Source organism: Leptodactylus fuscus, chromosome 1, assembly GCF_031893055.1.
Source record: "Leptodactylus fuscus isolate aLepFus1 chromosome 1, aLepFus1.hap2, whole genome shotgun sequence".
Lineage (NCBI taxonomy): Eukaryota > Metazoa > Chordata > Amphibia > Anura > Leptodactylidae > Leptodactylus > Leptodactylus fuscus.
In genome coordinates this window covers 291,685,389-291,699,010 of record NC_134265.1, presented here as the reverse complement: position 1 = coordinate 291,699,010, position 13,622 = coordinate 291,685,389, and the positions used below count along the sequence as shown (strand labels likewise).

The following is a 13,622-nucleotide window of genomic DNA, read 5'->3' as shown; positions in this document are numbered from 1 at the left end:
ATTCATTAATTTACGTACTTTGCCTCCTCAAAATAGCAATAAAAAGTGATCAAAAAGTAATGTAATGATAGAATTGTAGATTTTTCTCACATGGAGCCCCAAAAAAGTTAATAAAAGTTTTGCAAAATATTATGGCCCCATACAGATGACCAAATGTGCAGGCCAAAGGGGGGGCAATGTTATAGTACAACACACTCAGATGGCACAAGAGTGCATTCAGTCCCCCACTGATTTCTATGGGGGTCACCTGCACTAATCATCAGAACTGAGAATCAGAAGCCATTTCATACGGCATACTCAGTCATGTGCCTGAGGCCTAAACTTACCCCAACATACCAATTTGAAAGTACAACTTTTCATACAAAGAATATGCTCTCTTAGGGTCCATTCACATGGAGGAAAATGGTGAGGAATTTGATGTGGAATTTCAGTTCTGAAAAAAAAAGCCTCCAATTCCCCAGTGATACGGGCACAACTCTATTTAGTAAAATGAGGCTGATTTTGTTACTGTGAGTTGGAGTGCTGGCACGGGAGACAAAGGAAAAAAGAGTCCCGGCCTCCTCAGCTACCCTTTGCAAAAGTATTAATAAGGCTCTGGGGAACCGGGGTGTATATTAGTAATCAATAACAGGGAATTAACTGGTTAGTTTTATTACTCTAAGGCCCCACGCTCTGGAAAAGACTATGGCGGAGATGCATCACTTTGTCTTGTGCAGCTTTTTTTTCACCCTATCATACCTATATGGAAAACACCATTGTTTCCCCAGGTATAATTGACATGCTGGGATTTGTAAAAATGCTTTCATTTTTCAAATAGCAGCATTCTTTCTGCAAACTATTTTCCGCAATGTTCACTTTGCAGGTAATGTTAAACACTGCATTTTTGCAACGTGGGGCCCCGGCCTTAAGCTTATATTACAAAGGGTAGCCTGACTTTGATTTCTGAGGTCTTCATGTGTATTATAGTTTCTATATGTGTTTGTGCACATATGTAGGTACTTTACAAGTTTGTCCTTGGCCAGAACGCTTGTTTTACCTAATGATGTATGTGCCACTAATCTATTGAATATAACTACAGCTGTATTCATTAGCATATCTTTCCAGTCATTAACCCAAGACTCAATTTAACATTTGGAATGATGACCCCTGTAAAACAGCAAATTGACTTCTGATCTATTTTATTGATGCACCGTCCAATGTACAATGTCTCATTGTAACATCTCTCAGACATTCACTTGCATGCTCAATTGAAAAGGGGCATCACTGTTTCGGAAAGATTGTCATTATTATCTTACAGCTTAGCCAGTAAAGGTGTCATTCCTACAAATATATTGAACATCACATTAGACATTAGGTATTTATACATAAAAAAACTTGTAATCTGAGATAGATAGATAGATAGATAGATAGATAGATAGATAGATAGATAGATAGATAGATAGCCGCCTGAGCACTTTGACAGACACACATGGCAGTATATTATGAACATTTCTTGGAGTCACCATATTCTGACATCCATAACTTTTTATATTTCCAGATACAGGGATGCAAAAGGGTTTGGTTTTTTTGCAGGACCAGATGTACTTTTTAGTTATACAATTTTAGGAAATGTCTGATGTTTTGATAATTTTTTTATTCAATTTTTTAAAGGAGGCAAATCAGCTTTTGGGTTTTATTTTTAGATGTTTGTAGACTGGATGTTTTAGGATATGTGGATGTTAAAATATGTCTTAGACCAGCCTCAATAGCTATACTTCTATGAAAGACCTGGGAGTCTTCATTAGGCTTCCAGCTGTCAAGGAAAACAGAACGGCTCCTGCAATCTCACCGCTCTGGAGCTGTTCTGTACCAGCAAAGGTACGCCATCTTTAAATAACCAACAGTAAGGATTAATTATAAGATTCTCTCCCAAAGGTATCTTACCTCCATAAAACTCCACAGTATCTCTGGGTGTTGGCATTGTGGCCTGGGGAAGGGGACGATGATACACGTTTGGTGGGAGTGCTCAGTGGATGCCTCTCTATGGGAAGACATTGCTGGGTGATGCTAGGTCCACACCAGCATCTGGACTCCGTTATCAGGTTTCCGTCTTCTGCATGCAGAAGACGGAAACCTGTTATGCCGAGTCCGGCCATGAGCCCCGGTGAGCATTTTATGCTCTCCGTGGCAAAACCGGTTTTTTAAACCGGACACAGAGTACTGCATGTCCGACTCTGTGTCCGGTTATTATTATTATTATTATTATTATTATTATTTATTTATATAGCACCATTAATTCCATGGTGCTTTACATTTGGGGGTTACATACAATACACAAAATATACAGGTACATATCATACTAACAGTGATCGGCTGGCATAGTGTGATAGAGGGCCCTGCCCACGAGGGCTTACAATCTATGAGGGGAGGGAGGTAGAGACAGAAGGAGAGGGGGGAGGCTGTGCAGATGGCAGTGCGGTGATAGTGTTATTGGAGGTTGTAGGCCTTCCTGAATAGGTGAGTCTTCAGGGCCTTTTTGAAGCCTGTGATTGTGGGGGTCAGTCTTATGTGTCGTGGTAAGGAGTTCCAGAGTATGGGGGATGCACGGGAGAAGTCTTGGAGACGGTTGTGTGAGGAGCGGATGAGGGCAGAGCGGAGTAGGAGGTCGTTGGAGGATCTGAGGTTACGTGTGGGCAGGTAGCGGGAGATGAGGTCAGAGATATATGGAGGGGACAGGTTGTGGATGGCTTTGTATGTTAGAGTTAGTAGCTTGAACTCGATTCGCTGGGCTATGGGTAACCAGTGGAGGGACTGGCAGAGGGGAGCAGCCGATGAGGATCGGGGGGTGAGGTGGATTAAGCGAGCAGCGCAGTTTAGGGTGGACTGGAGGGGGGCGAGGGTGTTAGCCGGGAGTCCATGCAGAAGGGTGTTGCAGTAGTCTAAGCGGGAGATTATGAGGGCCTGGACGAGCATCTTGGTAGTTTCTGGGGTGAGGAAGGAGCGGATTCGGTGGATGTTCTTGAGTTGGAGGCGACAAGAGGTGTTGAGGGTTTGAATATGTGGTTTGAAGGATAAGTCGGAGTCCAGGGTTACACCAAGGCATCGGGCCTGTGGGACAGGGGTAAGTGGGTAAGTTCCATTAACTTTGATAGATGGGTCGGGTGGAGGGGGCCATACAGGATGGGCTGAAGATGATAAACTCTGTTTTATCCATGTTGAGTTTGAGAAAGTGGGAGGAGAGGAAGGAGGCTACGGCCACTAGACAATCTGGAACTCTGGCCAGCAGGGAGGTAATGTCAGGTCCAGAGATGTATATTTGGGTGTCGTCGGCATAGCAATGGTACTGGAAACCATGAGTTTCTATGAGTTGGCCCAGGCCAAGGGTGTAGATGGAGAACAGGAGGGGTCCTAGGATGGAGCCTTGGGGGACACCTACAGAGAGAGGGCGTGGTGAGGAGGTGGTGTGCGAGTGGGAGACGCTGAATGTGCGGTCGGAGAGGTATGAGGAGAGCCAAGAAAGGGCCAAGTCTGAGATACCAAGGGATGAGAGAATTTCTAACAGGAGGGAGTGGTCAACTGTGTCAAAGGCAGAAGAGAGGTCAAGGAGGAGGAGGACAGAGTAATGGCGCTTGGCTTTGGCAGTTAGCAGGTCATTGGTGACTTTTGTTAGGGCAGTTTCAGTGGAGTGCCAGGGTCTGAAGCCTGACTGTAGTCTGTCAAAGAGCAGGTTGGACGAGAGATAGGAGGAGAGTTCTGAGTGGACATGTTGCTCAAGAAGTTTTGAGGCGTACGGGAGCAGTAAGATGGGACGATAGTTGGCTGGAGAGGACGGGTCGAGGGATGGTTTCTTAAGTATAGGAGTGACAGTGGCGTGTTTGAAGGCAGAGGGGAAGGATCCATTGGTTAGGGATAGATTGAAGAGATGGATTAGGGCTGGAGTGATAACTTCAGTGAGCTTGGGGATGAGATGTGATTGAATCGGGTCGAGCACGCAGGAGGTGAGGTGGGATTTGGAGATTAAGGAGGAGAGTTTTTCATCAGTGATGGAGGAAAAACAAGTCAGGGATGGGGAGCAGCGAGTAGTTGGGTGGATGGATTGTCAGGGGAGTAGGGTGAGGCTGTCTCTGATGGTGTCAATTTTAGTTTTAAAGTAGGAGGCGAAGTCGTCAGCTGAGATAAGTGATGTCAGAGGGGGGGCGGGAGGACGGAGGAGGGAGTTGAAGGTGGAGAATAGTTGTTTGGGGTTGCGAGAGAGTGCGGATAGGAGTGTGGTGAAGTAGACCTGCTTGGCGGCGGTGAGTGCGTTCTTAAATGTGAGAACTGCCTCTTTGTACCTGAGGAAGTCCTCCTGGGAGTGGCTTTTCTTCCAGAGGCGCTCTGCAACCCGGGAGGCACATCTCAGTTTTTTAGTCTGGTCGGTGTGCCAGGGTTGTCTATTGGTTGGTTGGGCTCTGGAGTTTGTGTAGGGGGCCACAGAGTCCAGGGCTGAGGTAATGGTGGTATTATAGAAGGTAGCAGCGGCATCTGTGTCCTGGATTGAGGATATGTCAGCGAGTGGTAGGAGAGAGTCTGAGAGGGTGCAGGTGTCAAGGCGGTTGAGGTTCCTGCGGGGGCGTGGTGGTTTAGAGAGTGGGGGGTCCATTGGAGAAGAGAGGGCAGAGAACGTCAGCAGGTTGTGGTCAGAGAGAGTGGATGGAGAGTTAGAGAGGTTAAAAAAAATGGTTTTGCCGCGGAGAGCATAAAACTCTCATGGGCGCTCACAGCCGGACACTTTTCAAACCCATCCAAATGAATGGGTTTGAAAGATGCCGGCAGGTTTCCGTCTCCTGCCCTGTTTTGTGCAGGAAACCTGCAGAATGGAGTCCCGGGTGCAGATGTGAACGAGCCCTTATACAACACCATGTGCTGGCCTCAGGTCTGCCTTACAACTGAGCAAGGTCTCCTGTTTATGCTTCCAGGCCCAAATTCCAAGTTGAAAAGGGGCCTCCTTCACCATTTATTATGCAAATGTGTCAAATCATTCCTAGACTGGAGAAATCCTTGATCAATCCTTCATACAGATGTGGGCAAAGGCTCTTAATCACATCATGCAAATGGGGGAGCTAAAGGCTAGGGATTAGAGATGAGCGAACAGTAAAATATTCAATATTCGTTATTCGTTTCGAATAGCCGCTCAATATTCGACTATTTGATCGAATATCGAACCCTATTATAGTCTATGGGGAAAAATGCTTCGTTTCAGGGGAACCCACCATTCGACTCAGGAGGGTCACCAAGTCCACTATGAAACCTCAGCAAATGATGCCAACAACTCTGCAATGCAACTGGGACAGCAGGGGAAGCATGCCTGGGGGCATCTAACAAGCCCGAGTCACAGTTTTACCCCCACCATCACAGTCTATCAACTACACACGTTCTACACTCAAAAATAACTCTATCAAAGTGGGAAAATACCTAGAAATCTTCTTTCTTCCCCAATTGGATGGACAGAAACCCAAATTAAATGAAAATTATCTAATGTTTAGGATATTTGACAAATCCAGGGTGAACGTTTCTGAATTTCATCTGTTCTCAACAAGTTAAAGGGGTTATATCATCTCAAGGAACCTATCAATACTGGTATACTTAAGTAAATTGAAGCCTTTTCCTAAATATATTGCTTTAGAAATTCTGCTTTGTTTGCCTGCTATGCGACCTTATTCCTCCCATTATTTACACATCGTTGCTATAACCACTGATCTATAGGACAAGTGACGTCACTTACTCACTGCTCTTGTCGGCAGGGCAATTGTTCAGCTAATTGCACTTTGCTGATAATAGTGCTGCAATCCATTTGAAGGACTTCAGTCCTCACATTTTCTTCTATTTTGCTTAATACTGAGACTGAATGATGTGGATATCCTAAGAGGATTTTAAATGGATTACTGAAAGTATTCTTAAATCATGTGTCTATTCAAAGCTCAACACATAAGTAATTACTATATAATTATTTGTATAATTTAATATTTTTATCTTTTCATTTTTTATAGGTGTCCTGGAATGGCCTTTTTGGACAAAGTTAGTGGTTGTGGCTATTGGATTTACTGGCGGCTTAGTTTTTATGTATGTTCAGTGTAAAGTCTATATACAGTTGTGGAGAAGACTCAAGGCTTACAATCGAGTCATATTTGTTCAGAACTGTCCTGATACCACAAAGAAGCTTGAAACTAAGAACTATCCAAATAATCAGAACACTGAGCTCAAGGATTCTGTATCTGTCCCAGTTTCACAGACATCTACTAATCTTCAGTCATGTTCCAATGCAAGTGTACCTGGAGTCATGTCTGTTTGATGAGTGTGGTACAATTTTTCAATATAAGTGTAAATCTCCAAAGGATATTGTTAAAGTATTTCTGATTCACTGCAGACATGCGGCAAGGAGCTAGTAATCTTCTTCAAGGAATGTAGCCAGGATACACAAACTGGAAATTACAGTCCTGCAATGTTACAAATGTAATTGATCTTATGGTATTATAATGAAAAAGCACAAAAAAATTACAAATCTATAAAAGACAAAGTCCACAATTTTGTAAGTCAGAAAAATAAAACAATTGACTTTATTAGTTTTGATTTGTTGGGGAAAAACCTATTTTTCCAATTGTTGTATTTGTTACTGTGTGAGTGGGTTGAATGTTTTCTATTGAAAAAAAAAAATCATATTTTACACGTAGATGATAGTTCAAGACGGGGAAATTCTATAAATATGTCCCTGTAGTTCTGTATGTTGTCTAATGAAAGTTCTAAAAAATAATAAACGTTTTACACTTCGAGTCCAAAACAAATTTACGAAATGCACTTCAGATTGGTATAAGTTATTATACATTATTCATAAGAGTTTGACTGTAGAAGTTGTGAGAAAATAGTGTATTAAAGTACTTAGGCAAATGAAATGAACCATGATGTTTACTGATGAAGTTAATAGTTTGTTTTTTATTGTGGAATATGGAAAAGCTTGAGTGTGACCCTCATTTCCAAGGACAGTCCAGGATTTTTAAAGAATCATTTCCTTTAGTCTATCCATGACAACTTGAGCTGGTCTAGCTAAGGCTAGGTTCACACCTGCGTTGGGTCTACGCCTGGAGATTCCGTTCCCCATTCCACTGTAAAAATTCAGAAAAGGCTATGGGGTCTGCGGGTTTCTGAGGGTAACCGCCTTTTTTAAAGGGGATTAGGTTTTTTCTCGTGGGGCCCCCAAGCAGACCTCCCCCCCCGAATGGAAACTCAAATGGAGGTATGAACCTAGTGTTAACTAGACCATAATAATAATATTATTAATGTTAATAATAATAAATTACATTCTTTGATAATTTTTACAATGTAATAAAACATGAAACAAAAATCAAAGAAAATGTAAAACATCTAGAATTATAGACCTTCCCTTAAATAAAATACAACTGGTTGGAATACACTATCAATATTTGTGCTCTGACAAGGGTTAAAGGGGTTTTCCAGGCAAAAATGTTTTTTTAAAAGTTAGTGCTATTAATGGGTTAGTAAATGCACCCATATATCTTTTAGCATGTTTTGAGTGATTTCTATGTGTCTTTGGGAGCTGCTAGTGTCTCCTGCTTTTGTTTAAATGCTTAAGCTTTCTACTATGTAACATCCTTACTAAACCCTCTCACCTTATTCCCCCCTCCCATACACCCCTTCCCTGTCTCTCTAGCTATCGCAACCTTCCCTACCTACTCAGCCCAACCCCTGACCCATAGTATATACTTACTCTCCACGCATCTGTGAAACGGCCCCTCCTCCTCCTGTACTATGTCTGTGCAAGCTCTTCTCCTCCAGCAACAATTCAACTCTACTACATATGCATGGATGAACAGTAGAGGCCAGAGAAGAGGAGAACATCGCGCAGCCTGCAGGATAGTACAGAGGGAGGAGCTGTCTCACTGGAAGAAGCCTGGAGGGTAAGTATAATGGAGTGGATGGGAGGGGGAAAGTAGTAATGATGATCTGTTTCTGGAAATGGGGAAATGGATCATCACCAGATAATCAGAAAATGTCCCTTTGGTGGTCACATGACCGCCTCAGGGATATGGGTAACTATACATTTTTTATTACTAATATTATTTAGAAAGTAGGAGATGGGAGGTTGTTTAGACTAGTGTATGGATTTCAAATGATCCCGGACAACCCCTTTAAGTATTATAAGCAAAAAGTCACATGAATTAGCCTGTCTGTAAAAATAAAACATAGAAAATATAAAAAAAGAGTATACAAAAAATAACATAATAAACAAATCAATAATATCCTGAAGCTACAAAGAGTCAGAAGCCAATAAATAGCAAAGAAAGGATAGGGGAGGATGTTTGGGAATTTTTGACTGTGAGAGGGAGGAAGGAGGGAACATGGGTTTCAGTCCCCTCTGTTTAAGGTTCACCGAATATTCAAATTCATGTAAAAGCAAAATTAGTAGTGAGGACCCTGTTCATGAGATCTTACAATCTATGAGGAACATGTGAACATATGATTGAATTAACTTTTTTAATGTCTAGAAGTAGCTGTGTGCACATACACAGATGGGGACACACATGATTGAATTACTGTATATACTCGAGTATAAGCCGAGTTTTTCAGCACAGTTTTTGTGCTGAAAAAGTCCCCGTCGGCTTATACTCGAGTCAAGCACAGGGGGGATATTGTTATATACACTCCAGACACTGTATTGTTTGCACGGTGTAGGTTGTACTCACATTTTACTGCCATTGTTCCAGGGAGAGAAGGTTGTCCAGCCAGAAGGTCCACGGGGAGTGCAGCGGGATGCCTTCAGCTGCCTCCGGTCCGGACCCGCGGGGAGCGCCATCTTCCTGTGGACCCCACCAGCATCGGCACTAACTGCTGACTCTCTGCGCAGTTGTGACAATGCTGGCGGGGCCCACAGGAAGATGGCGCTCCGCGGGTTGTCCGGACCTTGCCGCCAAAACTGCTGACTCTCTGCGCAGTTAGTGATGATGCTAGCAGGGTCCACAGGAAGATGGCACTCCCTGCGTGGTTCGGGCCGGCAGAAGGCTGAAGGCAGAGAGTGATGAGCAGCTGCACTTGAACCATCACTGGCCTTGAGCTGCCACAGGAGCCGGATGGTCAGGGCATCACGCTGCACTCCCCGTGGACCTTCTGGCTGGACAACCTTCTCTCCCTGGAACAACTGCAGCAGAATGTGAGTACAACCTACACCGTGCAAACAATACAGTGTCTGGAGTGTATATAACAATTTCCACCCCACCCCCCTTGAAATGAATAGTAAGAGTGATCTTTCAACTATTTATCCCCTAGATTTATCTTTCAACTATGTATCTCCTAGATTGATGTTGATGGAGGGTCGGGGTTTGGGGTGCAGTAGGTGCTGGGGAAGGGGGTGTGTGTGTTTTGGTTGTCTGTCTGCCCCTTTCCTGAGCCTAAAGGGACAGACCCCCCACACACACTTGGAATTCAGTCTGACTACAGCCAGGCTGAATATAGGGTATCTGCAGTGCTGCTATTCTGTCAGGAAGGGATTAACAGGAGCACTGCAGATACCCTTCATTCAGCCAGGCTGAATTCCAAGTGGGGGAAAGCAACCCCAGTCCTTAAGCTCAGGGAAGGGGCAGACAGACAACCAAAACACCCCCTTCCCTTTCCCAGCACCCAGCATCTACTGCACCCAAAACTCTGGCCATTTTGATTTTTGAAATTTTCCAGTAGCTGCTACTTTTCCCCCCTCGGCTTATACTCGAGTCAATAAGTTTTCCCAGTTTTTTTGTGGCAAAATAAGGGGCCTCGGCTTATACTCCAGTATATACGGTAGCTTTTTCAATATCTGGCAACTGTGTGCATATGGACTTGGTACCCATTCAGATGACTAGTGCAGTGTTTGCCTGAAGCACGTCAGTATTCCTGTGTGTATGTGGTTTAAAATGCCTCAATTAATGCTCCCTTTTTATTGGATTAAAGGTGTACTGTATTTTCCTATTGATATTGCAATAGGTGACCATGTAACACAAGGTATCACCATGTTCACCAGAGTAGAGGTGGCTCTCTGCTATAGCTTATATAAAGGAGGATGGGGGACAGTTTCTGAGTAGTCTTTACAAATCATGCAGGGGCTTTAATATCTGCTCTATTTGTCATGTAACACTTTCCAGTGGGTGCAGTCGCACCGGAGCCCAGGAGCCTTAGGGGGCCCATAAGCACTGGCCTCAGTATTGAGATCGTAGCTTCCATCTGACCCATAAGCCAAGGACACCCAAAGATTACAATAACCACACTAAGGCTGATTAAACTCCTTAGCCATAACCATCACTATCAAGAATGAGGTAAGGATGAGGTAGGGGCCCCAGACAAAATATTGCACCAGAGCCCACAAGACTTTAGTTACTCCACTGGCACTTTCCTAAAAAGCTACATCAGATGCATATTTGAAAACCTTTTCTTTGTTCCTTTGCATTTACATTAACTAATGATGCAATTTAATGTAAAAGGCCTTGATAAAAAAAAATACAGTTTTGTGTATGCAGCTGCAATGCCGAATTATGTGTCTGCATGGTTGCAAACTACAAACTCTGAACAGTTTAATCATGCAGTCATATGTTTGTTTCTACCTTCCTTTTGGTTACTCGTGTAAATATATATGTATACCAGTCAAAATTTTGGACACACCTACACATAGAAAGTACAGTATATACAGTTTAGAACTAGCAAAAGTCATTATGTCTGTTTCATAAAAACCAAAGTAGATAGGTGTAAGTTGACATTGGGTCAGGATTATTGGTAGGCTGCAAACATAAAATAAAATAAAACAAAACAGCAACATGAGAAAATCCTTGCCTGCATTTCTAGCTAGCAGCTGCAGAGCTCCTCCCTGCCACTTCACAAACATAACAACATCCAGGCAAATTTGAAGCTCCCGAAAAAAAGAATTTAGAATAGTAATATATTTTATTTGATGGACCTCTGCAAATTAAAGAGGTTTTTGAGGATATTTTATTATTGCGGCAGGAGGCCAGAGAAGGTGAAAAAAAACCCCCCAAACATACTCACCTGTCCCCAGTGTTCTAGTATCCCAGGCTGCTGTCTAGTCTCTGCAGCACTGCAGAGCTTTTCCAGTAGAAGACACCACCGCACATGACCACTGGGGTCAATTAGCAGCCTTAAGAAAAGAACCAGGATATGACAACCCCTTTAACTAATCAATTAAATTAGCAGGTGAAATATTTTTGCCACTACTTTCCATAAAACAGAACTCTCCCCTCTACAACAAACCCTGCACAGATGTTACTATGTACATAGATGTATATCTATTTCTACAATGCTCAGCATAAATTCATACATCCCAATAGATTTATCAGATTACCTTTAGTCTCCTTTCAGAATCAACATTTTCTATGGGGGTACAAAATAGTTCTAAAAATGTGAGCCATTTGAGATTAATTTGTTGTCACAAGAAAGTAATTTTCCTAGCAAATTCATTCAAGACCATGTTGCAAAAATGAGTAAACCCCAAAGAAAGTTTTAGGAGCAATGCTAAAGTTTAGAGTACAAAATATTTAGTCTACTAAATATTCATTAAACAGACGTCCAGAAGACAATTGACTATACAAGGCTGGGTTCACACCAGAGCTTGAACTATGTTTGGGCTTTCTGTCCCTGGTGGATGCCATTATAGTCTATGTTTCCATGGGTTAGCTTTCTGTTTTTTCGGGTCCCCAAGTGGACCTGAAGAGCAGAAAGCCAAACGGTAGGGTGAACCTAACAAAGAAAACCCCTTCCCATTTCATGACATCACATAGAAGAGAAATGTCACAAGACCTGAGAAAGGAAATAATTTCTTTACGACGGCTAATTATTTCCTTGTAAAGCTACAAGAAGATCAGTAAAGATTTACCTATCAGCAGGAATACTTTAGGAAAGTGACTTAAAGATGTAGTTGTAGATGTAGACGTCCATACCGTCCATGGAAGTTAGCACTTAAACAGGAGCATCTTCTGATAAAAAGCATTGAAGAGAATCACCCTGCAAGTTCACTGTTAGCTAAAGATATAGAAAGCCAAACTAGGGTGAGTGATTCCTGTGACACAATATTGTGTATTCTGCTGACGAATGGCGTGTATGGGTGTTGTCCACAAAAAAAGCCCATGTGATAAGAATCCTGCCTCCATCCATTGTCCAGGCTCTAAAAGAGGTTATTCTTAAAGAATGGAAAAATATCACCAAAAGATGTTGCAACATGTTGCCAAGTTTTTTGATGTGGGGTGTATTCATTTTTGCATTCACTAATTTTATTAAAACTGAAAATTTTGTAATCCAGTTATATTATGAAATTTACTTTCATGTTATGGATTAAACACATGTTCTATGAAACTCAGTCTTGTCAAAATTTTGGAAATTGTTCTTTTGTTCAGTGAGATATTGATTAAAATCTTACTTTTCAAATGAGATGTACTCATTTATGCTTAGCATTGTATGATATATAGATAGATAGCTATGGATGATAGATAGATAGATAGATAGATAGATAGATAGATAGATAGATAGATAGATAGATAGATAGAGTGTTCCACAATTAACTGTAAATGGCATAGACTTACATACATTATACACATACTTATTGTGCAGTACTGTATATGATTATTACAATGTACATTATAAACACACTTTTGATGTACACTATATACACATTTATATTCATTATACACAAATACACTTATTATTGTACTTTATTCATGAATGAATACTTGAGGTTGATAAATTACACTACACAACAAAAAAAACTTTCCGTGGATATCTTGATATACAATAATCGATCTTAGTCAATTTGGACAGGCTGATTTCAAATATGCAAACCGTTTTTCTCTATCACCCTCCATTCTTAAAATATCCACAATCTTAAATTTTATATTTCAATTAATTACTTGAAAAAGAAATTTAATTTTTGCACAAAAACTTGTATTTTAAAAGTTATTGCTACATGAATTTTAAACATAAACATGCCTATAGCTACTTAAATTATATATAACATACATAATTAATTACCATATTTTTCGGACTATAAGACGCACTGGACCATAAGACGCACTAAGATTTTAGAGGAGGAAAATAGGGAAAAAAATATTTTGAAGCAAAAAAGTTTGTAAAATATTTAATAACATAATAATATAATATTTCACCAATGTAAATAGAATCAGGGGGTTTCGGACACAGGGATACCAAATGTGTATGTGTTTCAACAGTAATGTTTTTGTTTTATATGTATTCTAGGGTTATGGGGTGATTTGAACATATATATATATATATATATATATATATATATATATATATACACACCGTATTTTCCAGCGTATAAGATGACTGGGCGTATAAGACGACCCCTGACTTTTCCATTTTAAATATAGACTTTGGGATATACTTGCCATATAAGAAAATAATCATTGGTCTCAGTTTGGTGCCATCAGCCGTACATGCTAATACCACTGTAAAACTGGACTTCTCATGCCCTGTTGTTTTAATTTAAATAGTTTCATGCACTTTGTGCACAGGTTTGGCATCCATGGATGGAAAGAGACACCCACAACATGCTGTGTTTTTCATTCTGATGTTAGGAGGCATTCAGGGTTTAAACTAAT

The 13,622-nt window shown here is 41.3% G+C and overlaps 1 protein-coding gene across 3 annotated transcripts in view; it reads left to right on the top strand.

The window, feature by feature from the left end:
* Positions 1 to 6,818, top strand: part of MARCHF1 (membrane associated ring-CH-type finger 1) — a 198,384-nt gene extending 191,566 nt beyond the window's left edge. For all 3 annotated transcript variants that reach the window (XM_075258040.1, XM_075258025.1, XM_075258033.1), the window contains one exon: positions 6,009 to 6,818. In XM_075258040.1, the coding sequence (XP_075114141.1) occupies positions 6,009 to 6,310 (302 nt within the window). In that variant the 3' untranslated portion in view covers positions 6,311 to 6,818. The remainder of the gene's footprint in view (positions 1 to 6,008) is intronic.
* Positions 6,819 to 13,622: the final 6,804 nt, after the last annotated feature.